The sequence below is a fragment of the Aspergillus lentulus genome, assembly GCF_001445615.1.
Source record: "Aspergillus lentulus DNA, contig: Alt01, strain: IFM 54703, whole genome shotgun sequence".
Lineage (NCBI taxonomy): Eukaryota > Fungi > Ascomycota > Eurotiomycetes > Eurotiales > Aspergillaceae > Aspergillus > Aspergillus lentulus.
In genome coordinates this window covers 1,693,271-1,720,521 of record NW_028322123.1, presented here as the reverse complement: position 1 = coordinate 1,720,521, position 27,251 = coordinate 1,693,271, and the positions used below count along the sequence as shown (strand labels likewise).

Here is a 27,251-nt window from a genome sequence, read left to right as displayed (position 1 = left end):
AAGTCTATGACACGGGATTGGTGGAAATAGGGAAGAAGTGAAAAAAAAGACAGTCAAGACAATAAATATTGCGTTGAAAATATTGAATACTACATGAACAACATTTGCTCAGCATTACATATGATTAGCAATTATTTCTGCATTTACTTAGTTAACTAGTTACCTAGTTAGTCAGGAGTCTCAGGACTCAGGCAATAAGTGGATCACACTGTAATCAAAATCAAGATTCTCACTAGTTGATCAACTAACATAGGTATTAATGATTAGCTAACAATTGGGAACCGCCGACTAAGGTTATTCGACAAATAAGAGGTCAACCTGGTATATTCAGTCTCGGCTTATGGCTTGGCTTGTGGGGTCAGAGGCTTAGCAAGGCTTCTTGCATCGTTCCAGGTTGAGCCCAATCCGATGTAACACTTCGTCGGCCGTAACACCGACTAAAGAACCAATCCTAGTAGTAGCGAGCATCATAACGTGTCTGACACACCGGTAAAGTGTCTTTCACAGTGGGCTTGGAGGTGGATACGTCAAGAGCATTGATCTTGACCGACTCGACCCTCATCAATGATTACTGTCTCAGCTCATATCAGCTAATAATTTGATATGGCGCCTAGATTCGCCGCTGGGAAGTAATGTAGATTATGCTAGCAATAAGACATATGTGTCTTTTTACTGGAGGACATGGAGTACAGCAAGAGCAGGCATTATATAAATAGAGACCGTACGTCCGCTATCCAGGCTTCTTGAAGGTTCAACAACAATCTCCAGCAGGGAAAGCATTCAAGGTCCAGCAATCCAAGACATCAAAATATCTTCTTACTCGTTACCATCATGCGTCTTCCGCTCTCAGCCCTCGTTCTGCTTGTGTCTGCCGAAGCCATAAGTGCAGCACCATTTCAGCCCGCTGGCTCAAAGGGTGAGGAAGTTCTGCGAATCCAGCATCGAAATGAAGAATTGTACAGATTGTTGATTGAGATTTAGAACGCGCAGCGCTGCCTGAGCCCTCGGCTTCTCCGTCACTTGTCAAGCGTTATCAAAGCTTGGAAAACGGGATGCAATTCTTTTCTGCATATGCATACGACCACACTACTGTCCAATCCGTTACCCTTTCCGAAGCCAACGATGGACAGGTGCCTCCAATCGGCCTTGTATATTCTGCTGGCTCGACTGCCGAGAGAGCCATTATGGCTACTTCTGGAACAAATGATAACAGATTTGCAACGGGTTCTTTCGAGGTTGGGGGTGTACACTTCTGGTACACAATCAATACAGCCCAGTACTGGAATGTCAATGGCCTCCTTCATCATGTTGGCACCGATGTTCTCGCCGTAATGATGGCGGATGCAATTCAGACCATGGCAGTGGAGAATAATTCGGAGCTCTCTTGGACACTCCACAACACTGATGACGACGCCAACAATGCTTATATGGGCAAAATAGTATTGGGCTGTTACTGAGGTGACGTTCCCAGCAGCTACCGTTTTGCAGAAAAACTTGGAAAATCTTCTCTCTAGCAGATTTGAGTTTATTCAGGGCCAGTTTGAACCTCTTTGTGCATTGTTTCCTGGAAATGGGGCAATATTATGGTATTCAAGACATCGGACGAATTTACAATTAGCTAGTTTCCTTCTTTTTTGGTAACTTAACTGTCAAATCAGGACTGCTGTCCTGATGACAGCAGTCATTGTCAATGCTTTTTAAGGCTACATAAATCCTTAACTGTAATTCTCACCCTACAAATGTTAGCATGATGGCATCGTAGGTCAACCCAGAATGTTTTAAGAAGGTACTATATAATCTTTTTCCTAGTTGGCGATATCTAAACAACGTGACAAAGGAACTAAAAACATAGAAATATCCTGTAGTTAGCGCCTCCATTACACTCCATTCATTATGTTCAAGCTTGATAGGCAGCGGCCAGCTCTGTCTTCATTATAGTTAGAAGCGCAGGATAGTGAAAAGTCTTGCGACCATTAGTTAGCCCAGAATCTACAAAACAAAAGATATGAAAACTTACGAACTCTTCCTGTGGAAGGAACCACCGGTTATCCAAGTTAAAGACATAAATCTGGCTGTTCTCTTGCAACTGAACTATGAGTGAGACATCCGCATTACATTCCTGGCAGAATTTGACTGCCTTCTGGAACAAGGTATTTCCTCGTCGTTGGCGTTTTTGCCGCTTACTTATTAGACTCCCGACGATGGATCCTTTTAGGCTTGCCATCCTAAGGAGTTTTCCGCGGCAAGGACAGGTAACAGAATAGCTGGCTGATCCGTAGGCCACCTTTCACATCTGACGCATATGTTAGGCCCCGCATATCTTATGAAGTAACGGCAAACTTCCTAAGTGCCTCTCTTTGACTGTTACTATGCATCTCACTCTCTTCACGCCTTGTGGGTTTGCAGATTCTCGCAGAGAAAGTAAGGGACATGGGAGTTACACTAAAGGCAGGTGTTCAGGCTGGCGGAGACCCAGATTCTGCCTTGGAGATCGGGAGCTTAATGGTTCCCTTCCAATATTACCAACTTCAATCATTGATTTGGTCGTGGCTGGCGGAAAATGCAAGCTTCACTGGAAAGAATCACTGAAACAGCGACACTGTTTGGTCTCATAGATATCATACACTCGCTGGCCATATTTGTATTAACTGCCCCAGGGAGAATGACAGTAGCAGTTCCTCGATACGCACGTTCTCGTCCTCAGCCAAGCATAGCTCAGTACCTGTGAAGCTGCGTTGGTCATCATACGCGCACTTGGATCTTGTTGCAACCTATGATTCCATAACGCGATGATATCCGGGGACTGGGGTACAGGGGCCGCACACCTGCGCTTCAAGCCGATACCCCAGGGACATAGAGGAAAGTCACTGAATTGCCAAGACATTGGATGGATTGATTTCTCGGGTTGTGAGCCAGTACTTGACTCTAGCGCACGATTCAGTAAGCTTGATAATATATGTAGGGGCCGGTTAAGTCTACATTTGATCAGTTGCATTGCTCATCCGGAGAAACGGTTTTAATAGATTTCGCTGCCAGAGATGGGCCCTTATTACAGGAATGTATGAAATACGACTCAATCATTGAATCTCCAAACATTCCACTAGGATAAGTTAACAAATATAACTTGGGAGAACCTGCTGCAATGGAAAGATCTCTACTAATATTCAGTTTGACAAAGGAAGGTGCATAATATAAAGTTCCTCACCTATGTGAAAACAGCCTTTTTACAGCATCAGTAACTACGCCGCAGGATGTAGGTTCCTGATAGCATACACCTATCCAAGTGATTATTCATAACGCTTCCACTAATACTGACGCCTTAGTGTTACTGAACAGGCTGGAGACTATGGCATGGCACAGCTAGGACTCCAAGCTCCCGGCGCTTTATTGCAGCAGTGTAGCAGCTGCATCGCCTCGCCCGGACTAGGAAGATTGCACTAGATAAGAAATCATCAGCACTAGGACTACAGGAGCAGCCAGGTATATCTCTGGGAGAATTGGAAAAAGCTGGGACTGGGAAACAGTTAATGAAAGTAGAAGTCGTAGGGCTTACATAGGGGTCCTTGTATTTTATGTTGGGAACATTTAATTACTCTCTCAGTAATCCGCAACATTCTTGTGCTACCGGCCTGTCCAACCGAGATTTTCGTACTCCATGGCAGTAGCACCGCTTAACAGCATTGGAGCTATACAATCTTAAGTAGGGACGCTCAGGTTGCATACATGCTTGGATCACCTACCCATTTATGATGGCTATACATTGGGTAGGGATGATAAGTGGAAAAGGGCCAGTAGTAGAGCACACCAGCCACATTACAACAGTGGCGTGCAGAATGCCTCTAACGCAGTGACTGTTCAAACTGGATTTGTCTTCCGGATGTCGTCGGATGAGGCTTCGACAGAGAGATTGGCCATTTGAGTATCCGGCTTGAGGCCATTTATGCCTATCAGCTAAAAGTAATTGGCTCCCCTGACTCTGTTTAGTGAACTGTCTACTAATGGAACCTTTTTTTTTATCATTAACTATAAATATATTTCCTAAGAAATTGACACGAACCAGGCAATGGCATTGACAGTTCTCAATTTTGATTATGTGATGTCTCTTTCGTATCGAGTCCAGACCAGTCGAGATGAGTCAGTCTTCCCACCCACCTGAGAGACCCCGAGACGAAGTTCATAATAAAACCAATGATAATCTGGGCTTCAGGGGGAGGTAGTTGGTAATTGGTGTAGATTCCGTATTCATGGGACGATAATTAGTCAAAGGCGCCTCAATCTCTCTGCATTTAACTTCAAGCTCTGCACCATTCTGACAATATTGATCACAAGAATTCGGCGGGACATTGCCAGCACGATGACTGATACAATTGAGCTCTCGGCAATCAGAGATCACAATGGGGTCTCTCCACCGGATAATCTAGACGCCCCAAACCATCCACATGATGTAGGGACACAGCGGAAGAAAGTGCAGGTTATCGCTATTATGCTGGCACTCTGTGTGAGTACTTACCATGCGGTGCTCCCCTGAAAATCATCATTAATCCATCTTTTCCGTAGTTGTCCCTCTTTGTCGCTGCGCTTGACCAGACAATTGTTGCGACCTCGTTACCCACGATCTCTGCCCAGCTTCATTCGGCAGATGGATACACCTGGGTAGGAGGAGCCTATCTATTGGCAAATGCGGCGGCTGCACCCATTTGGGCCAAACTCTCCGATATCTGGGGCCGTAAACCGATCCTGCTGATTACCGTTGTATGGTTCTTACTCAGCTCCATCATCTGTGCGGCGGCAGTCGATATGACGATGCTAATTGTTGGCCGAGCCCTGCAAGGCACTGCGGGGGGTGGGTTAATGCAGCTTGTCATGATTGTCGTTTCGGATCTGTTCAGCGTAAGGTGAGTGAGCTCGATATCCTCTTGCTAGATTCGTCGACATTGGAAGTTGAATAGACTGATGCCTCTCTAGACATCGAAGCCTTTATCTAGGGATTCTGGAGTTTATGTGGACCATCTCTGGCGGACTTGGACCAGTCCTCGGTGGTGTCTTCTCGGAATACGTCTCCTGGAGGTGGAATTTCTGGATCAATTTGCCAACCTGCGGGCTTGCATTTGCTTTGCTGTCCTTATTCCTTGACGTCCATAATCCTAGGACTAAGGTATGGGATGGCATCAGAGCGATTGACTGGATTGGGAGTCTCTCAGTCCTAGGTGTCACCCTTATGCTGCTTCTTGGCTTAAACTTTGGCGGAGAAACTTTTGCCTGGAGTTCTCCTCAAGTCATCTGCCTGATTGTCTTTGGGTCTCTATTCCTGATCGTCTTCTTTTATGCGGAAAAGTACATTGCCAAGTACCCGCTTATGCCACTTCATGTCCTTAAGCCCAGATCGAACCTTGCCGTGTCCTTGGTTACCTTCTTCCATGGATTTGTGAGTCATTCCTGAATGTGCCCAGTATTACGTTGGACCAGAAAGCGCACTCGGGAATGCTAACCTTTGCAGGTATTTATCGGCTGTGAATACTACCTCCCGCTCTATTTCCAGTCTGTCAAGCAGGCAAGCCCCATGCGATCCGGACTCCTAGTCTTGCCTCTTGTGCTGGCTGAAGGCCTGTTCAGCGGAGCGTCGGGCTGGCTCATTCATCGGACCGGCCGATATGTTGAACAAATATGGATTGGAACGTTCCTACTCACAGTTGGAACGGGGTTGTTCATTCGCCTTCACTCCGCATCATCGCTGACTGAGATCGTCTTTATCCAGATCATCAGCGGAGCAGGTTCGGCTCTCCTATTTGAGCCGCCGTTGATCGCCTTGCAATCCCTGATCGCGCAGGAGGATACCGCAAGCGGGACTGCCATGCTCGGTTTCATTCGAACAATGGCCATGTCGGTCTCAATAGTCGTCGGCGGGGTGGTCTTTCAGAACAGCATAAAGGGCAAAAGGAGGCTTCTGGAGCATGCCGGCCTCATTGATAGGCTGGTCAATCAATTAACTGGGGCTTCAGCTGCCGCTAGCCCAGGAAGCATCAAAAGCATTTCCGACCCGGAGAAAGCGGGAGTAGTTGCCGACGCGTTCTCTTTGAGCTTGCGCAATGTCTGGATCATGTACACTTGTGTTGCTGGACTGGCTCTCATTGCAAGCGTCTTTATCAGCAAGAACCCATTGAGTGAGGAGCATACCGAGACTCGGACGGGACTGAAGGAGGAATGAGCCATGATAACAGGCCGTTTTATGCCCAGTTCCATATGATTATGACAGGGGCTATGCGCCATCTGTATGCACCAGTCCGGCTACCTTCGCCAAGCGGCATATAGATGCTCTGACGCCGGCAAGTTCGCCTGCTTGATGGCCTGTAGGTGGTCATCCTGCGACGGCGATTGAGACGGACGAAAGGTGTAAGAGGCAAGCTTCGCCGCACTCATGTGAGTGCATATTGCATGTTCGTTAAGCTGGTGGTCGTCCAATCGACAATTTAGCCCATTTTGAATCAAACATTGGCAATTAGCAGATCAACCTGCTGAGAATCCATGCCCGCTTCGATAATGCCACTGTTTGTGTCGAACCCGTCAGTATCCGTTATCTCTGCTACAGCCTTAGCCAAGGAGCCAGAAAATGCATATTTGTATTCAGATCGAGTGATAAATGCTGGCTGTCGAAGGCCCCACTGGAATTTGGGCGTCGATTTCATTCTTATAGGCCTCCATTGTTTGATGGCGCTGCACCGTGCCCTTCTCCATCCTAGCGAACGGTTTGTCGTCCTTTGTAAAAATGATATTCCCCAATGAGAGAATAAGCACGCTAATCAAAATCCTCGGCTATTCTAGCTTGCTGTTTCTATATTGATCATGCTGGCATTTACTGGAATTCACACTGGCTACTGAAGGCTATCAGAGTCATTGCGGTCATCCTCTATTTCCATGATAGTTTTGTGTCGCATTAATTCCTGTATTTGTATACCATTACTAGTACTCTCGGACGCAACTCCTTCATCATGTATAAAGGTTTAGAGCCTATGCTAGATATCTGCCGGGGCTGAAGAATAAGTGTTAGCCTTTAATACGCAATCCTTGCTTCATCTATATGACTAAATTACTGAAGATAGCTCCTATGATTCATAGATTAACACACACATTGTGTAACCAGGAGCTCCATTCTTACGTGTCACTCAGATAATATACCAGATGCATGAAGTTTGCTGGCCATCTGGTACCTGGATACGAGATACAAATACCAGGAGAGATCGCAAATAGAGAAAAGCAAAGCGCCCTACTCAGGCCTCTATATCTTTCTTCATACACAATTTGCAGCACCTACTTTTTTCTCTACGCAACTGGGAAATCGGGATACTTCCACCTTTCCTTGATTTGTGACACAGGGGCTCGGAAACCTTCCAGTGAAATTCCCCCACTATCTCTGGGGATCCCGAGGGTGTTGTCTGGTTTCCCAAATGTATGTTGGAGGCCGAACGGGGCAACCCTCCTCAGAATTCCATTGAGGAAAGAAGAGGAATTTTCTGCAAAACTCTCTACGTTGATATAACAATCAATTCGGTTGCCGAAAGGCCAAAAATACAACATCCATGCACTGTATTCGCCGTCAATGGTGGAAACTCCTGGGATCGAGTCTCCGTTCCTATGGCAAAGACCAAGCCAGCCTCAACAGACTCAGGTCTTCCATCAGGATAACAGTAAACAGGATGACGCTACTGCAAGTCTTGACAGGGGTCCGGAAGTGCTTTGCGCCGTATCTACATGATTCCTGGCTCTGGATGACAACTCCGCTGGCTAGAGGCGAGGAACATGGTCGACTTACAAAACACTAAAATAGATATAACAAACAATGTGGTAGGACTAGTTCCAATACTTGAGTCGCAAAAAGGCCGAAACCAAAGTTCTCGGCTATTGCTGCGCCTGTCTCCGTGGCGTTTTGAGAGGAGTCATCCTCCAGCTATCTCCCATATATGATCACTTTGGTATTCTTGCAAGCTACCAAGGAATCCCCTCAACATCATTCAGGTCCAGCAAATCAAATTTTGAGGTAGTGATGGTAAGTCCAATAGACAGACTGGTCCAGCCCCAGGTCTAGTTGTACATGCTAATCACGCCCCTGTCAGTTCTGGGCAAGGGCTTTGAGCGTCTAATGGCCCGAAACATACCACGGCCTTTGAATAGACACAAACTATCCCTACTCATCGCCGTATATGATTTCCGTCCTGCTCGTCTCTAGCACATACGACCATAGGGTGTGGAAAACAGGGCTTCCCGTCCGCTCAGCCGTACTTAAGCCACACGCCGGCCGGTTAGTAGTTGGGTGGGTGACCACCAGCGAATCCCGGCTGTTGTATGTTTTTTTGTTTTATTTCTTTTTAATGTAATGTATAGTCTGGGGAACTGCTTGATTGAGTCATAATCTGATCAAATTTCCGTGAAACAGGTGTTGTGGTGGCGTAGAAGTTGAAATGAGTGGGTTTGGTGCGAGTAGTGCAAATGGATTATGATGAGCTTATATACACAAACTGTGAAGTTAACTTGCTCATAAATGCAGCAGACAGCACCCAAGTTAGTCTTGGGTATATAATTGACTAATACAGTCAGCCCCCTACTTTTGATAACGTCAATAATTCAGCCAATCCCGCCCCAAGCAGCTCAGTTCCTGCAAGTAAGGTATGGCAGAGCCCTAAGGGAACATTCACTACTGTGGCTCCTTTCGTCTTTTAGCGCCTACAGCCTTAGCCAGACAACATTGAGCTCCGTTCAACGGTCACCTCCTCATGCACTTGGATGGAGTTGACATACGGCCCTCTGGGAGAACTGACGAGCCTCTCTTCGTCCGTTTCCCTCACATGTTGAACATACGATGATGTCTCGCCGCGAGGCATATCAAAGTCAGTATCTCCCAAAACGGTCGATGTCGTGGTCTCGAGATCACCCTTTCGAGGCTTTCTACCTAGGGGCTTCATGGGGATTCCCGGGTTCGGCTCGCCACTCTCGTCATGCTTCTTATAACCCTCGTTGGAGTCTTTGAACCGCGACCCGTGGACGATATGCCTGTACAGGGGGCGAATGGTGGGAATGCCGACGCAGATGAGTGTCGCTGCGAGCTCGACAGCTGACCAGATGATCAGATCAACTGTGTCCTCTGGGATGTGCCAAGTATGTCAGTTTATGAAACCCCAGGGACGGCAAGGGGGGAGGCTACTGACCGGTGTAGTTGGAGCTTGACAATCCGCCTAAATCAATTGTTCTGATCACACCGCAGATTCCGGCTCTGGGACAGTCAGTCAGCATCTACTGCGAGACACGGAAGGATAGCAACAAACATAAAGCCCAGACTCAAGCTAATGGCGATGACCAACTTCTCCTTCTGCTTCATGTTCAGCTTCCAGATGAAGATCCAAGGCAGGATGGCAAAGTAGAAATCCACCGCGGCACACCATGCTAGATCGGTCAGCTCAAGGTCTGATTGTCATTCATAACGAACTCTTACAGCCAAGTAATACTGAAAAGGGAACAACGTTGACGACAGTCCGCCCGGGGACGCGCGGATCATAAATGGACTTTGATGGCAGCCGCTGGGTCCAGAAAATCACGGCCGTCATGACCGAGACAATGGACAGACTGACCATTGACACCCAAATCGACACTCGATGCCACGTCTTGACCACAATGCGGAGGAGGAAAATACCCAGAGACAGCTTGGCGATTGCCATTCCCAGGACGGCAAACGTTTGCCCGACCATTTCTAAGTAAATCGCGTGCACCGCTTCGTCCATGGACAAGGTCATGATCGGTTGTCCGAATCCGTGCCGGTTGGAAATGGTGAGAAACACGGTGTATAGAAGCAGGAAGACCTGGTATCAGTCAATCAACGGAACATGCGGGAGATAATGCTATGAACGTACCCAGCCAAGGTTGTACACATGATCGTCCAGCCCTAGTGCCTGGATAATAAAGATTCTCGTGTACATGCGCAGAGGCACCAGGATGAAGGATAGTATAGTCATCGCCCACATGACGGCGATGGCTTTTGTTCCTTTATCCATTGCCATTTTGAAGTCCGGTCTTCTGAGGATGGTGTTTCTTTGACCTTGGGCGAGGGAAATGTTTGGTTCAGCTTGCTGGTTTCAAGCGGATAAATATACATGCTGTTTCGTACTTTCTACTCAGAATAGAACGTCTGTGAGCTGTCATCCTAACGGCATGCTGGAGATCCAATAATTGATACTCTGCATTCCGAAACGAGCGCCTTGATGATCCATCAACTTGATAGATACCGGCCATTGTCATTCAATTTGGGGGATGATTGATTGTGCCCACATATCCCAGAAATCGAAAGAACCTTGATTTAGAGGCGGTCCACAGGAGAGGGTCAGGAAACTTCTTCCGAAGTCTCTTTTGTGATAGGTCCCAGCTCGTATATATTGGACCTTTTATCCCTCCAATCATGATCGGACTTGGGGCGGCAGAGTAGGTGCTATGTTCAACTAGCCCTGCAAGGTATCATCTGGCCCCCGCTCTCGGGTTGACAGGACGCACAGGGCACTTGCGGCCTGGATACCTCTGAGAGTTTCCAATCGGGTCCTTGCCATGTAGGCATCTCGTCCGATGGGACCAATCTTGAGGATCTCTCAGGAAGCCACAACGGTACTTTTTACCCTGAAGACGGCCCGTGCGGATTCAAGTTACCTATTCTGTCACGTCTGTGCATTAGTGAATGTTACCAAGGCGTTAACCGAGGATCTAGACCCCAGTTTTCAATCTGCAGTCGAAGTCTCCCCAGGCGATAAATCGCCGTAGGACGTGCGTAAATATAGTACACATCCCAGGGTGATGCCCCTGTCGATTCTGTATCAGTTTCTGTTTCATTCCCAAAAACACAATACATTGTCATCTCTCATGGATGCATTTCAGTCTGTGGCGTTCGATTACGGACGGAGAAGCCTCGTCAACCCATTTTTTGGAGCTCTATGGGCTGCTCTCATTGTCTGGTATCTGGTGACGTATCTCATCTCCCCTCTGCGCCGCTTCCCCGGTCCAATTCTCGCAGGTATGTGAGGTATACCCCGGTTCCTTTGCAACAGCTCTAATAGATGTACTTGTGACAGGATGGACCAACCTCTGGCGGATATACCACGTCCGAAAGGGAAAAGTGCATATCATTACCACTGAATTGCACAAAAAGTACGGTCCAGTTGTTCGGATCGCGCCCAATGTGGTCGACTTGGATATGCCCGAGTTGATCCGCACCATATACAGCACCCGCGGCGACTACCGCAAAACCGAGTTCTACCATGGAAGTAGTGCAAAGAACAACGGCAAGATTATTTATAATCTCTTCAGCGAGTGTGATCCGCAGGTGCACGCGCAGCAGAAGCGGCCAATTGCAAAGCATTACTCCATGTCGGGTGTGTTGCCCCTGGAGCCTCATATCGATGAGACGATTGGTTTCCTGTGTCGGAGACTGGAGGAGGAGTTTATTGATGGACCAAAAGCTGGAAGCCTTTGTGACATTGGCCAATGGCTACTCTATTGTGAGTGAGGCATCCTGGTCACTAGTGTACTTGCTTATTTGTGTGGGTTATAGATACCTGGGACGTGGTAGGAAAAGTCACCTTCAGTGAACCCATCGGGTACCTCGAAAAAGGCTATGACTTCGACCGCACCATCGCCATTTCCGACAAGGCCATGGATTACTTTGCGTTGGTGAGTCAACTGCCCATTCTCGACCACCTCCTGGACAAGAACCCCATCTACCGGATCGGCCCGCCGTCGTTCGGGAACATCACCAACATCTCCATCCAACACCTCGTCGACCGCCTCCAGGGCAAAGATACAGCATACCATGACCCAAGCAAGCCAGACTTCCTCGACAAGTTCATCGAAGCAAAAGCCACGTTCCCCAATGTGGTCGACGACGCCCAAATCATCTCCTACCTGATGATTAACATGATCGCCGGCGCGGACACCACCGCCATCACCCTCAACGCGGCGCTGTACTTTGCGCTCAAGAACCCGGCCGTGTGGAAACGACTGCAGGACGAGACTTCATCTCTCCATTCCGAGGGATCAACAATCGTACCATTCAAAACCGCGCAGGATCTACCCTACCTCAACGCCGTAATCCGCGAGGCCATGCGCCTGCACCCCGGCGTCGCCATGTGTCTGGAGCGCTACGTCCCAGACGAAGGCCTCACCCTCCCAGACGGACAGTTTATTCCCGGAGGATGCATCGTCGGCATGAACCCCTACGTACTCGCCCGCAACCAATCCGTCTGGGGCGAGGACGCCGAATCCTTCCGGCCGGAGCGGTGGCTTCGCGACAACACCCGCGAAACCGAGGAGGCCTACCAGGAGCGCCTCAAGCGGATGAATGCTGCGGACCTGACCTTTGGTGCGGGGAGCCGGGTGTGTATTGGTCGGAACTTGGGGATGATGGAGGTGTACAAGGTCCTGGCCGCGCTGGTCTCGAGGTATGAGGTTGAACTGGCGGATCCGAAGCGGGAATGGAAGACGCATAATAGCTTTTTTGTTCGTCAGGAGGGGATTGAGGTGAGGCTTCGTCGGCGGGGCACTTAGTCAGATCAGTATCTATGTTTAATGAGTAGTGTCTGCGTTTAATGTGATTATGTGATTCAATGAAGAGGATACTAATGTTGATATCATTCATATCGTTGTTAAGTGGCAGTGACCGATGTTTACGTACAGAGATATGTTCAAATATCATAAATATACGCAGGGATATCAAAGCAATAAAAAGATCTCAAGCTGTATCCGTCCTGTCTATCAGCTCAACCTCTAGACTCGATTCCTCGCCAGTATGCTGAAAAGCGGCATCCCTCCAAACATTCACAACACATTCCTCTGGTGCATATTCAGCTGGAGCTGTCCATATTGCTGTTGCTGCTTTTCCCTTTACCTCGTATACAAACCCGTGACTTACCAAAGGAGCAAAGCACTTCAGATCCATACATTGCAGCCGCGGCATGCGCTGCGCTGCCCTTCCAGCCGAGATATAGAATTCCTGGAGAAGTCCCACTGATCCTTTTGCACGGTACCTTGGATACCAGTTCTGACGAAGCGGCCGTACAGCACCCCCTTCCTCTACTTCCTCAATAGGACCTATTTCAAAATACCACTCTCCGGAAGGACTTGTGTCCCGATACTCGAGGCGGAATGTTGTTAAATTTGGCCAAAATGGGAGCCGTGAATTCTCGTCGGTAGTAGCAGGCCAGAATAACTCTTTCCCCACAACAGCGTATTGCAGAGAGAGGGATGTAAGCTGTTGTGAAAAGCCCCGTAACTGAGCGCTGAAGAGGTCGTCCATTCTCCCTCGAACGAGGTCAATTGGGTCGAAAACCTCACATCCGGGTGCCTCATTGTAGAATACAAGGTCAAATCGTTGCACTGATTGTGGCAAGAGATGAAACGAGTTCGCAAACTCTGTGAGGGGGTCAGCTTGATATTTATGCAAGGCGATGATTCTTACCAGCCCGGTTATGCTTGCGAAGGTCTTGATCTCGTTTTTCATTATCCCGGAGGTTCAGTACCAAATTCTGTAACCGTGGCATCTTTGACGCAATGACAGAGGTTGCTGAGGGCCTAATCAACCGTTCATATCTCGACCCCCCGTAGATAGTAAGTGTAGTCACTGCCGTTACAGGCGGAATCCTCTTCAGGCTTTCCTCAGAGACATGGAGATAAGATCTTTCAAATCTCAAGTCTAGTTGGTCCAGCTCTGGCGTATCACGATCTGCTTCTCGTCGTGGTCTTTCCCGCCTGCTGCCGTAGATAGTGGACTGTGCCTGAATGAATAGTTCAATTCCTCTGTGGTTCTCTGGCCAGGTTGCTAAAAGTCGGAGAATATCTTGTATCGTCCGGACAAAAAGCTTATTATTGTGACTGTGCTCGGCAGCTGTCTCCAAGTAGGCACGCGCTCTTATATTGTATGGCTGAAGTTGGATAATGAGATGAATTTCCCGAACATATTTCTGTCTTTGCTTATTGCTAGCAACAACTTGGGAGAGTTCCTTGAGTCGCTGGGGGGTGTTCAGCTTAAGGATTGCAAACGTGCGCTGCTCAATGCAGGCCTGCCACTCCCGGCTAACTGTTGCATATTGAATCAGACTGGAGTTGGTGGAGACATCGAGGTAAGAAATGACCAGGGAGATGATTTCCAAGGGCAGCCAATATTGCCCCATGATGGACCTCAGGATAGGCAGGTGTATTGTTTGATTGGGTCCAGGTCAAAGACGGAGGAATGATGTGAGATCAAGTCGACTTGTATTGACCAGAACTATTAAGTCTAAGCGCTCGCTAACGAGACCCCGGGTGAACCTTTGCCCGCCCGTTTAGCGACGAATATTCGTGTTGGTTGACCTCTTCTTCCCGGAGACCCGGACGAATCGGCTGTTGACCACAAAGGTATCAATATCAGTCTGTTGGTACCTGCGCAAAGATGATCTCTAAGCCCCATCTTTGGGTCGCCTGGGGTATTATAATGATGGAGGAATATGTCTCGACCATTAGAATGGACATCATTGAAAAACGTACGCTTAGAGTCTAGACCCCAGAAGATTGGAAAGGGATGAGATTTAGTAGAGGCCATACTGAGCGCAGCTGGCATCGCCGTGTTCAAGACGATGTCCATACAAGTATACACCCCTGGAAATCCCGGGCAAGATATTTGGGGGGTGTGAAAGAGCAGCGCGTTGATGGACATTTTTATTTAATATTGGTATTCCACAGGGATACTTCCAACAATCCTGCTGTTGATCAGGCCATGCATTACCACCAAGGAGAGTAACAATGACTATTTCTCTGAGACCTGGAGGCCCTGCGTCTATAACGATCTGCCCTTAATATTGGGCCATGCGGCCATGACCGCCGCCGACGTGGATTATCCCCCGATTCCCTCAGAGCCGGTTTGGACTATTGTGGCAGAGGGTTTTCCACACCCAGATCCAGACACTAACATATCGAACAATCCTGGTGCAATAAGTACAAGATCACTCAATGGTTGGAGCTATATTCCAAAGAGTATTACATTTGTTGCCTTTTCCTTTATATGACTAGTCCGACGCGTAATCAAGTAACCCAATTCTAGGCTACTCAATCCTCATCCCTGCATTATGTTCCATAGCATCTTTCCCCTCCACAACTAGAGGAAGGAGCATCTCTGAGCCTTTTTTTGTCTTCACGAACACTGATGCATTAAGCCTCGCTCAAGAGTAGTCCTTCCGTCTCTGTCCTAAGTTTCCGTTGTAAGCACCACAGCTATACGTTAGTCCATTGTAGGCCAATCATCTCCTGTTAGCCATTTAGGTGTGGTAGACCGCTAGTCAGTCTCCGAAGGAGGCCATGTATGCTAGTAATCTCAAAATCTCAAGGTCAGGAGAAGCAGGAATGTACTCCGTGTCGAACTGGGAAAGAATTTGCTTGATACATGATCCTGGCTCGCAAATACCCCACATCGTCCGTCTTTTTTGGTTAGCTACATCTCAAGTACTTAGACATCTTTTACTTCCAGAAACGGTGCTTCAGTCTGTGCTCCTATATGTGCATATGCTCGATTGCATCCTTAGCCTTCGTTTAAACTAGAGAAACCAATCTTAGCCAAGAAAATAAGTAGAACTACCCCTCTTCCAAGCAGCGCTAACTCCATCAGAGACGGCGGTGTCTACGAACCATATAACTAGCCGAGCAGAAGTAATGCTTTTTGACGCTGTGCCACTTGAGCTAGTCTCTTAATTTTTACTCCGCATTACCATCCCAGTAGAGATAGTTATAATCCTACTTGGCTCCTTGGGTTAGTGTATGGACTAATATGATAACGCAGGAACCTAACTGAATAAGGAATATATAGAAGCCAATAGTAGTTAGCTAAGTCATCGGCAGCTCGGCCCGCAACTATATTCTGCTACATTAGACCCTGCATTATATCATGGGTGGCTCCAAAGCTTCCATTTAGGGTGTTTGCTCACTTATGTTCTAGCCATTCAGAATGCAAGCAAAAGCGAAGGTCGAAGCAGCAGTTAATACCAAGTTCATATTATAGGATTGTAAGTCATATAGGACTACTACCACATGTATATCCAAGGGATAAAAGCATTCTTATTACGACAAGGGTCATGCTGTGTATAAAAAGGCTTCATGATTCTCTCAAATGATAAGTTAAATCCCATCATCTAGTCGTCCTTCAAATTCGGTCTCACACAAGTGTACAAGTCTTCTCTACTATCTCTTCTCTCACAATGAGGTCCCAATCTTTGCTAGTGATTTCCTTTATGACTTTGTTCACATATGTGACTGCGACATCCTGCTGTTCATATGGCTGCAATGGCCCCGTTATAAGCTGCTGGTATTGCAGCAATCAAAGATGTGGTGGATGCTTTCAGTGTCTTCCTGCTGCCTTGTTCGATGAGGCTTTGAGGGTGAATGGCTCCGGTGAGTTACTGAGGTCCACCTGTACCAAGATCAGCTAAATGATGAGCTAATAATGTAGACACGCCTGGATATACCGTTACTCTTTAAACTGCTTGCCGCTGCTGGTTCCTGAAGAGCAAGGGGGACGCTGGTGGGACTTTAGGAGGAGAAGACTGCAATGGGCACTGTTGACGGCGTGAGCTTTGAAACGGAGGCAGGAAATCTATACAGCCATTCGACACTCTTTGATGATATGTTATAGTGACTTCTTAACCTGCAACGCTGAATATCAATACTTGATCGGTTTTGAGGATGCTGGGAATATCAATGAGGCTGTAAAGCATCCAGAGCACTTCTTTTGCCATTCATATAGCACTGCTGGTAGGGTGCTACATTTATAGTCTTCTCTGACGCTACAAAATACGGTTAGCATAACTTTGCAAAGCCAGACTATACCTATTGTCAGCTTTAATGACTTCCTTAGAAAGTGAAATAACTGAACTGGATCAACGAGGGAGCATTCTTCCATGGCCCGAGACGGGAAGAAAGAGGGAAGAGGTGCCCGACAAGAATGAAGTGATGACAGCAGATGGAAGCTGGAGAGAGATGGTGGTGGGAGGGAGATGAGAGGAAAAGACATAGGTCATGTAACCCTTAGATACGCATCTCCCGTCAAGTCAGTAGATTCGTTATCTTATAAGGAGGCATTCCTAATTTAGACATCCAGGACCTATCTTACCTCCCCAATATCAATGCTGGGTATTGAAGTTATTGGTGTCCGGATACTTGGACTTGTTCGGATGAACTGCATGACTTATTCGGCAGTGGACGATTAGGGTCATGGGGATTCTCCAACATAGCTACAATACGGTGCGCCGTACTCGATTGACGAGAAATCCTGGAGAGATGACTGCGACACCAACCAAGGCGGACCTCTGCAGCGTCTCGAGAAAGTTGTACAGCTTGGTTCGGGAAGAGCTGGCTGTTCCCCTGCGCAAAGGCTATGAAGAGCATGCAACAGCGAATCGACACGAAGCTGCAGCAAAATCGACTATCGGCTCGCAGGTGAGCATGGTATATGCTGCTTCGCTGGAGGGAGGTTGAGGAATGTCTTGTTGGACTGTGGGGAATTCGAGCAGGAGAATTGAGCTACTATTACTTACAATTTGAATAAACACGACAAGTAACTGAATGTAATCCACGCTGTCCTCTATTGCATTTTGATAGCTAAAACCTCCACCCGATCTTTTCCAGTTGTGGAACAGTCATTGTCGGATCGTATGGGAAGCGAAGACTTTGCGGCCTCAGCGCCAAACCATAGACGCCGAAGTATTGGGTACTCCAAGTAGTAGGGCTTTTGGTGACGTACTTGTCACCGAAAGGCTTGAATTGGGTGTTGATCTTCCTGTATGAGAGATGAATTAGTGATGGTCCTAAACGACCGTAGAAAGCAGGAAATATACAAGGTGTTGGTACTCGAATCCCAGTAGATGTCTCGTAACGTTGCCAAGCCACATAGGACCCCCTTTGCAGTGATGTCGCTGTTTGAAGGGATTAGTCTTGGCTTTAGTGGATTAGTGCGGACATACTTGTAGGCAGCTTCAAATTGAGTTCTAATCTCATCTCGGGTGGGTCTATCCAGGTTCTTCCAAAACTCCCCGTCAGGAACGAGGAACGTGAGTTGGTTTTCATATTCGTACCGGGAGCCCTCTATAGCAAGTGGAATTCCAGGGACGGTCGTGGCGAGCAAATAGACGCTCCAGCCGCTTGGAACAGGTCCATCCTCCTCTTGGACATCCACTTTATGCTCCAGAAGATTAGGTGTGAACTTGCAGTCACGAAGGCGCCGAAGAGCCTCGATATATTCCTCCAAGTCTTCTGGGATGTTGGCAGATGCTTGAGTGCCGCGAACACTTGAGGGGCGGAACTCTGTGCCGCTGTAAGGGACTTGGATATGGATCTTCATAAGGGCCTCCTGGGCAGGGTTCTCGAGATTCTGGCATTTAAAGGTCGCACCAGCACTCGGGGTGGTTTCGTATTCATCGGCGTCTTTCTTGGAAAGACGGTAGGAGTGTTCTGTGAGTTTTTCCCTTAGTGTCCATGAGGAACCAGCGTCCGGAAAGTCAATGCGCTTCCCAACCCATACACTTTTGGGGAAATACTCGAGTTCCATGATAGCGTGAGGATTTGCAAAAACGATGTGAGCGGGGACAAGGGATGATGATGGATGTGAGGTGGATGGATGATGGGGGAAGGAAGACTGTGTGAGAGGGAAGAAGGATGATTGATGTTGTATGGAAGGAAGATGAATCATGAACCACGGATCTTCTGTTCTTTGTGGAAGGAATCTGCCTCAGGCAGCAAGATATATACTTCTGTCAGAACCAGCATAATCAGCCTACGAACCCTTGCAACGCTAGCAAAGGGGCAGCTAGCATTAGTCACAGGGACCATACGGATAATGTACCCTGTAGAATCAACTCAGGCTCTTGTGTTCAGATCGCAACTGCCAGCCGGAGACGTTTAACAGAGCTAGTTCATCTTACCAGTCTCTTTCACATGCTAAAGCTAATGGTTTGGTGCATGCAACAGATCCGATGATCGAATCAGTCAGGGGGTCGCTGGCATAGACAATTCCTTCAGAATAGTCAAACTTCACAACAGAGCTTCAGTGCACCCAGTAATCATACTTCGTTATGGGATCAAGTTTTCCTTAATACTGAAGCACTATTCTCTGGTGCAACTGAAGGACATGCTCTGTACTGGGATCAGGACTTTATTTTCTTCAGGCAAACAGATAACTACCACACAACACAAGCCAGGTTGTCTTACTGGGACGACAATTTGAATTGAATTGATAACTATGCGTCAGCTGCGAGGTCAGCACCCCTATATTGTGCGGCTTCTTCAGGCTCACCTTCATGAACTCATCTTTCATTTTCACACAAGTGTTTGGGACCTCATGCTCGGTGTATTTCTCGTGCTTCTGTATCAGTGGTGATTCCAGAACTGAGGCCGCAGCTTTCTTGGAGACGACTTGCGGCATCGAGCTCTTTATGATAACGTAACCAGGGCCCCTTGCCATATTACCGACGTTTAGTTGTGTATGTCCAAGGCGAGCAATATATGTACGTCGGAGCGGAAGCAGCAATAGAGCCTGCTTATATACCACCTACCCCCTAGGCCGCAGCCCCCATAACATACCTTTAGGTATTCTGTGGCCTCTTAAAGGGCCATTCTATTACCTTTCTTCCTCTGGGCATTCCTAGGAAATACTTATTTGCTGTTTCTTTAACCTCTGATTATTGTTCTAATCTCAACAGTTAAAATCTGTTGGTCCTACTTCTTTATTTGGGCCATGCTGGAGGAGGCAGAAGTATGGGAATAAATAGATGATTACTATAGAAGGGGTATAGTATACACTGTATCCAGCCTGCCGCCTTTACTAAATCTATCTATGTCTCTGACAGCCTTCTCTTGCAGTTATTGAAAGTCAAAACACTGTCTTGATCTATATAAGGCATAATACTGCCATGAACTGGAAATACTGTCTAAAGCGCCTCTGCTTATGGGAGGACTGTCTAGCCTGGCAATAGGCAATAGACTACTGGTTTGTAGTTACCTGCAGCTGATGAAATTAAGGAATGATCCCTCTGTGGCTGCCCAGGCATTTATAGACTTTGATCTCGTGTGCCAACAGGGCAAACATGTACTGGAAGCAATAGTTAGTTAACTACTAGGAGGTGAGTCATGCTGAGAAAGGCCACATCAGCATAGCAGACTTGGCGGGTGCAGTTTAGAGGCGTGGTGATATCTGGAATATACAATGTCTGCCTACGCGATTTGATTCTATCCCAATGCACATCTAGATGGCGTGATCTAAGGAGCTTATACCTACTATTCATGCTCGAGATCTGTGAGCTCCATGTTATTTGATAGTGATATAAGCCTATTAATACGCGATATCCGCAGATGCCTCTCTCTGTCATCCGATATACTGTTAATCAAGAGAATCAAAGTACTTTCATCCTTTCATAAAAGCAATGTCAGTTCAGGCAAACCAGATAGGGTCTTCAACTGGCTGTGCTCTTGTCAAACAAATTTTGAATCAATATAGCTATCTGGGGGAGGAAGTTCTCAGCTAAATAGATCCCTTGGACCTCAACTATGGCGTACCATTTGTAGTGGAAACCAAGAGTTTTACTTTGCTAATTGTAAAATATATATTCGCCCGGTTGTGTTCATCGTCGCTGACTACCTCCAGCAGCGAAGTCCCCAAGCCGAATCGCCTACTTACAGAGTGCCATAGCGAGCTGGCCCTTGGAGGCTTTGACAGCAACAATTTATATGTTACTTTGGAGTGAGGCTTGGTACACTTTTAGGTCAGAGGAGAGAGGGGAGTCACTTGACATAAAGCCAACACTCATGCAGTGCTATGTGCCTGATTACTCACTCCCACACCGTAAGCCGTCTCAAAATCCCATCCACCCCGCCGCCAGATGATGAAATTGACTTTCCCACACTTCCTGTCTCTTTGCGCCGCTGCACTAGCCGTCCTTCTTAACGCCAGCCCTGCGCAGCAAAATCTCTCATTAGCATGGGCATCATGCTTAAACAAGATAAGGTCCCCATTCACAGTGATGCTATATACGACACCGTACCAAAAGATGATCAGCTATTGAAGGTTGAGTTCCTTGAGGTTGCCCCGACGCCTATTGTCGCGTAAGATCGCCTCCTTGATGTGCCGCTGGAATGATAATGTTTTGACATTCCGAAGCGACCGCGTCTTCTTTGTCTACCTGCGCGGCTATCTACCCAAGGAGCCAGCACTTCTTGAGGAGGGCCTCGTCGATGCAACCCTCTCTGTGAGCGGCTCTGTTGTCTACCTGGATGGTAGCTACATGGAACCAAGGTCCTTTACAATACCATTAAAAACTATTTCCATTAACGATGCAGCCCATTTCGTCACTCGCGACTCCAATGGCACTCAGGTTGATTACATACCAAGCAGCGGCCGCAGCGACGTATTACTAGATTTCCAGATTCCCACTATGTTTTCGAGGAGCGGTATATGAATATTCAAGGTCGATGCTACTTAGTTAAGTTACTAACCAAGTTAAGATCCATGCTTACATAACGGTCAGCCTGATCAAGAAGCTGAACCTCTTAGTTAATATAGATATGTAGCTTCTCATTAGTATCGCCCCCGCGCCCCCCTCATTGCTCTTGAACACCCACCGACTGCTCGTCCCATACTATAATACCATGTCTGGCGCCGAAGCGCTTACAGTCTTTGGCCTTGTGTGCAACGTCATGCAGGTGATTGGTTTTGTGCAAGATGGAACCCATTTGGCCAAAGCTATCTACAAATACGGATCTCTGGACCCTAATCTCGCACAGACAAGGGATTACATAAAAGAAGGCTTGGAGAGATTGAGGGATTCGTTGGAGAAGGGAAGACCTCTCGTTCAAGATGAGAAGGAGCTGCTAGACATTGCGAAAGGCAGTCTAGAGACTGCAGAGGAGCTAAAGGTCGAGCTAGACAACATCGCAGGCACAGCAGCCAAGGGAAAGCATTCGGCCGCCTTCCGTGGATGGCTCAAAGCCGCCCTGGGTGGGAAAAGGAGGAAGATCGAGAGACTGGAAAAGGTGATGCATGATCGGCAACAGGTTCTAGAGAGTCGACTCATAGCTCGCATCTGGTAGTTACACGCCCATGTCCGACATTGTCGTGATAAATTCTTTACTGACACAGTCTACAGCAGCCAGAACGATGCACTCCTTCTTGAACAACAAGTCAATTTTAACAGTCTCGACCGGGCATTACAAGGCTTCATTGAATGCTGTGCCCGCAACCAGACGACTCTTGACCAGCTCATTCAGAGAGGGTTTCTAACTATGACGACACATATCGATAGTAAGCTAGGAGCTCTCGAGCAGTCGGTTGAAACCAGCCTTTCCTCCGGTAGAAGCCAGCTCCAGGACAACATATTGTCTCGTTTACAAGAGCTTACACACAACCGGATTGAAAAAGAAGAGCATGAGAGGCTGTTGGGAAGCTTGCATTATGAAACAATGAAGGCTCGGCGGAACCATATTATAGCAAATCACGACGATACCTTTTCCTGGATCTTCCATCCTCAGCGTAGCAATAGCGATGCTAATAACCAGGTATAGGAGGAGCGGCTTACTTCATACTTATGTGATTATCATGCTGACTCTCTTACGTAGGATGGATTTGTGGAATGGCTGCAATTCTCTAGACAACGTCTATTCTGGATCAATGGCAAAGCAGGCTCGGGAAAAAGCGTCCTAATGAAGTTTTTGGTCGACAATCCGCGCACCCAGTCCATCCTTAATGATGCAAACGGAACCACCATCGTCTTGTCCCATTTCCTATGGTTTGCAGGGAAGCCACTTGAACGAAATATGAAAGGGCTCCTTTGCTCTTTGATTTACCAGCTTTTAGACACAAAGCCAGATATCTGTCGGGTTGTCTTGGAGAAGGTTCCCACCTCAAGACGGAAGAGATTTCCCGGTGATTGGTCCACCAATGAACTCTTTGCTGTTTTTGTTGATGTGGTTCCGGCCTGTGGACAGCATTTTTGCATCTTCCTGGACGGTGTTGATGAAATGGACGACTACATGGCTCTGTTCGGCCTTCTGGATCAATTGTGTTCGCTACCGCGGCTGCAGGTCTGCGTCTCGAGCCGACCAGAGCCTGCGTTGCAACGACGCTTTCATAGCTACCCCCAGTTTCGGGTGCAGGATTTGACCCGACTTGACATCGAAAAGTACGCCCACGATACTTTGCAAAGGTTATACGTCGACGACGCAGAGACCATTAGTCGCCTGGTGTCCACCATCTGTTCCAAGGCGGACGGGGTATTCCTATGGGTTGCTTTGGCCCTGCGGAGCATTCAAACAGGGCACGACAACCACGACAGCCCGGCCGAGCTGGAAGAACAGCGTCTGAACTCGCTTCCCAACGATCTCAACACGCTCTATCAACAGATGTGGCGGCGGCTCAACGACAGCGAGGCTGTATATCTGGAAACAGCCGCTCGGTATTTCAACCTCATGTTGGAATGTGTAGGCGACCTTAATCTCACCCAAACAGCGAGTCCGTTGCTATTTGCTCTAGCACTGCAACCGGGGCTGGCAGCCGCGGTCGTGACAGAGGATATCGAATCCTGGGAGGAGGCACTAGACAGAGAATGCGAGATGATATCGAAGCGGTTGCCGATCCGGTGTGCGGGCTTACTGGAAGTGACTACGGATGGGACTGTGACGCTCATACATCGGTCCGCCCAGGAATTTCTCATGAACACGCCAGAGGGTCAACGCATACGCCGCGCAGACCCATCACCACGCGAAGCCCGCCGTCTGAATCTCATGCGGGGATTACTTGGCTGCTGCAAGCTGGAGATAGAGGCGAAGGCACAGACACTCCCTCCCCATATCCTCAACCTCTGCCAACCCCTCGGTCGCAAGTTCACAATTGCGAGTATGTTCTTGGGATCGTGCCGCGACAATTTATCTCCAGAAAGTGCCCACGAACTGCTCAGCCTAGCACAAGCGCTCTATTCAATGGGGGAATGGGTCTTTGATAATTCCTTCTACCTGCACCCGGATTTCATCGGCGCCGTCGCCCGCGCGGGATTCTTTACCCAGGCACGAGCCGGATTTGCCCAGCTCGCTGGCGATGCTCCCCACGGCAAGAGGATTTCGACGAGGTATCAGGCATATATCCTGGAATCTGTGTTTGATGCAGTAAAGTGGGGCCAAATCACGTCCGCCCAGGATCTTGCTTTCCTTCGCGCGCTTGGCAACACGTCCTCCATCCGATACGCCGGGCTCAGGACTATCAACTTTCATCAGTCACTTGTTGAAACGGTTGGAGACCTAGTCCCTCCATTCTATCTCACCGGCGATCCATTGGAGATTCTCCTGGAAGCGTCGCTTGATGACGACTTGCCGGGAAGATACAACTCTCTGGATCTTATGATCAGTCTTCTCGAAGGGGGCTATAATCCCTCCAACCGGAGAGTCATCTTACTCGATGCCTCCGCCCCCGAGTTGTCAGACATATTCAGATATCGAGACTTCGCCTATCCAGAATTCTTGCAAGGAGGGACGCTGCTTATTGAAGTGAATACATCCTTTCTTTTAACCCTGTTCGTACGGCTGCTAGCTAGCCAGCAGTCACTCTTCCCGTATGTCGATTTCCCCGCGTTATTTGAAAGACTGAAGACCGTGGTGGAAGACTTGACTACATTGCCAGTTTCACGACTGCGTGCCTTTGTTCCAGAGTATACCAGAGCTGATGGTATGCACCCTGAGAACAGCCCTGCCGAGGAGGATTTCCAGGATGTTCATGGCGGATATGGAGACTCCGAGGATGAGCAGTCTGACGAGGAAGATCTTGTGCTCAAGGAAGATTCCGACTGTGATTATTACGAGAGGAACGAGTCGGAACGGAGAGCTTGGGCCAGTTCCACGGACGTACTCATCCCTTGTCCCGGCGACGATAGCAATGCTCTTCTTACCGCCCTTTCCGGCGATATCTTCACCTCCATTGCACTTGGGACGGACGGCTGCCTGCTCGGGAAGCTGGATATCCCCGACTTTGAGTCCAGGCTTCGGCAGATCTTGTCAAATGCCAGACGTTCTACGGTGCAGGAGCTGGAAAAAGACTTGATCCGGGATGAGCTTCTGGTGCCATGGAGCCTCGGGCCGGACTTCTGGCCGCCCAAAGAGGTTTATTCTGATTGCGATGAGGTTGAGGCGTGAGATGGATTTCTCACAAGCGTCTACTCAGCTGCAGCAGCCAAAGTCGTCTATCAAACTATGCTGAAATAAGATCCGCAGGCGGACGAAGCTGTTGCGAGAGGTGTGCATGCGGCTGTGATGCAACTCAAGAAGCTCGGAAGAATAACGATGCCTTTTGACATGGTCCAGGACATTGCTCGTAAGCGGTCCTATATTGATGTCAATGAGCTCTTCTGGGCATCATACATACATATAGGACCATATTTTCTGCTTCAACTTGCCAAGACATTGTGCGATTGAGAGTACTTGCATTAAATAGAGATCATGAAATACAACATGGCAGGGGTGCCCAGATAGTTGAATCAGCGCCTGCATCCTAAGAGTTTTATAACTATTCCTGAACCACAGAGCAAATTAGTAACAGAACATAATCAGAGTTCATAAAGATACAGTGGGGCAGGTTTTAGACTATCACAGTAGATAATAGCCTGTCCAATTACTGAATTGATAGCACCACTCTTATAAGGCTATGGTGTAATAGGGAGAAGCTCCCTGAAAGATACTTATAGACTATATAAAGAGGTTATATAGCCTTTCCAACCAGACTCAAAAAGCTGACTTAAGAAGGCTTAGAAGGCCCAGTTCAACAAGAATCACTCCATAGCTATAAACATCGTGGTCTTTTGTAAAGGATGGATCATGATCACCGAGGTCTGCATCAGATGTAATGGTGGGATCATCTTGGACATCAGGGTGTTGGTAAAGCTTCCGTTCCCTGAATCTCTAGTTCTAACTTGCATCTTCTCGTTTTTCTCATCGTAGGGCGGTATAGAACTGCAATCGAAGCCGGCCAGATCTGGAGGACCGAGTAGCTCGAGTGGCTCATAAGTATCGCAGAAAAATTTACAAGGATATCATAGGGTGCCTTTCTCGGCCATTGCCATCAAAGGTCTGATAGTTCCTTGAACTGAAGCCTTGGCTATTTCACAATGTTCTTCTTCTGCGTTTGTGCTTCAGCTGTACCGGCCTCGATATCTGGCAATATCCACTTATACATAAAAGTGAGATAGAGTGTCGATGCCTGTATCCCGCGGGAGAGACCGTATCTTCAACCAATGCTGCTGACGACCAAGAGGCTCTGGCCAGTTATTAAAGGTCTAATGCGGTCCAAACAGTGCTGACGCTTCTCTCTCATGCATGAGGTGAACGCTAACGAAGGTGACGAGCCTAGTCCTGGTGCCGCAATACATGGTACAGGAGCAGCAGTGAGCATGATAGGGCCTAGTACACGGAGAGGCTGACGAACGGGTTTGTTGGTTGTTTTGCCCGGACAAGGCTGCGTTATGCATCCATTCAGCCAAGGTGCGGGGTCGCAGTATGATATTGTATCTGACAGCCCCTGTCGGTGGACTCATGTGATCGAATAAGCCCCTCATCCTCATCGTCATCCTCAATTACTGATTCCCGGGGTACTTGACTAGGACACACCGAAACCTGTCGCTCTGGGGTTTCCTAAGCCTTAGGGTTCCAGGCTTCGTGACCGATGGCTTCCGCCAGCAGAAACTTTGATGAGTACCGGCTGAACGCTGTCGTTAATCGCGATCCATATTTTGTCATCCATACATTGTCAGATGAGCGGCTTCCGCCCGAGCTGCGAAGGCCTGGCAGTGTGCAACGATGGGAGCGGGAGAAGGAGCTTGGTAAAGGCACCTTCGGTACTGTTTGGTTGGAGGTGCTGCGTTCCGGAAAAGCATCTGGGCGAGAAGTGAGAGCTGTCAAGAGAATTCAAAAGAAGTTAATGAGAGACAAGAGGGAACTAGCTGCGATGACCGACTTTTCCAGACGCAAGGTAAGTATCCTATCATTCTCATCATCGCGCAAATCTTTAGTTGTACAGAGACAATCGCCAGTCTGTTAAATGCTGACCTTTCGTTCAAAAGTATCTTCATATTGGGAGCTTCGTGGAATTCTTCGGCTGGTTTGAAGATAGCGCGAACATCTATATCGCAATGGAGTATTTTCCTTATGGGACATTAAGCGACTATATCGGCCAAGGTATTCCA

The 27,251-nt window shown here is 48.0% G+C and overlaps 7 protein-coding genes and 1 non-coding gene across 8 annotated transcripts; 5 read left to right on the top strand and 3 right to left on the bottom strand.

The window, feature by feature from the left end:
- Positions 1-831: 831 nt before the first annotated feature.
- On the top strand, positions 832-1,457 carry ALT_0535 (uncharacterized protein; the record flags this gene model as incomplete). The annotated part of the gene is made up of 2 exons (XM_033554915.2): positions 832-916; positions 982-1,457. The coding sequence occupies 2 exons, from the start codon at positions 832-834 to the stop codon at positions 1,455-1,457; spliced, it is 561 nt and encodes a 186-aa protein (XP_033410806.1).
- A 2,897-nt stretch (positions 1,458-4,354) lies between these two features.
- Positions 4,355-6,205, top strand: ALT_0534 (MDR family MFS transporter; the record flags this gene model as incomplete). Its single annotated transcript, XM_033554916.2, has 4 exons — positions 4,355-4,498; positions 4,558-4,895; positions 4,966-5,425; positions 5,498-6,205. 4 exons carry the CDS (start codon positions 4,355-4,357, stop codon positions 6,203-6,205), a joined length of 1,650 nt encoding a protein of 549 aa, XP_033410807.2.
- Positions 6,206-8,226: 2,021 nt separating this feature from the next.
- On the top strand, positions 8,227-8,342 carry ALT_r002. The gene has a single exon (XR_004500606.1). It is a non-coding gene; the product is annotated as an 8S ribosomal RNA (ribosomal RNA).
- A 381-nt stretch (positions 8,343-8,723) lies between these two features.
- On the bottom strand, positions 8,724-10,043 carry ALT_0533 (uncharacterized protein; the record flags this gene model as incomplete). Its single annotated transcript, XM_033554917.2, has 5 exons — positions 8,724-9,133; positions 9,198-9,262; positions 9,315-9,432; positions 9,482-9,845; positions 9,897-10,043. The coding sequence occupies 5 exons, from the start codon at positions 10,041-10,043 to the stop codon at positions 8,724-8,726; spliced, it is 1,104 nt and encodes a 367-aa protein (XP_033410808.2).
- Positions 10,044-10,890: 847 nt separating this feature from the next.
- ALT_0532 (cytochrome P450) lies at positions 10,891-12,570 on the top strand (the record flags this gene model as incomplete). Its single annotated transcript, XM_033554918.2, has 3 exons — positions 10,891-11,041; positions 11,100-11,525; positions 11,579-12,570. 3 exons carry the CDS (start codon positions 10,891-10,893, stop codon positions 12,568-12,570), a joined length of 1,569 nt encoding a protein of 522 aa, XP_033410809.2.
- Positions 12,571-12,754: 184 nt separating this feature from the next.
- ALT_0531 (uncharacterized protein) lies at positions 12,755-14,192 on the bottom strand (the record flags this gene model as incomplete). The annotated part of the gene is made up of 2 exons (XM_033554919.2): positions 12,755-13,434; positions 13,481-14,192. 2 exons carry the CDS (start codon positions 14,190-14,192, stop codon positions 12,755-12,757), a joined length of 1,392 nt encoding a protein of 463 aa, XP_033410810.2.
- Positions 14,193-17,643: 3,451 nt separating this feature from the next.
- On the bottom strand, positions 17,644-18,589 carry ALT_0530 (uncharacterized protein; the record flags this gene model as incomplete). Its single annotated transcript, XM_033554920.2, has 3 exons — positions 17,644-17,821; positions 17,880-17,957; positions 18,006-18,589. 3 exons carry the CDS (start codon positions 18,587-18,589, stop codon positions 17,644-17,646), a joined length of 840 nt encoding a protein of 279 aa, XP_033410811.2.
- Positions 18,590-21,013: 2,424 nt separating this feature from the next.
- Positions 21,014-25,209, top strand: ALT_0529 (uncharacterized protein; the record flags this gene model as incomplete). The annotated part of the gene is made up of 5 exons (XM_033554921.2): positions 21,014-21,138; positions 21,194-21,440; positions 21,604-22,118; positions 22,179-22,587; positions 22,648-25,209. The coding sequence occupies 5 exons, from the start codon at positions 21,014-21,016 to the stop codon at positions 25,207-25,209; spliced, it is 3,858 nt and encodes a 1,285-aa protein (XP_033410812.2).
- Between the last annotated feature and the right edge of the window lie 2,042 nt (positions 25,210-27,251).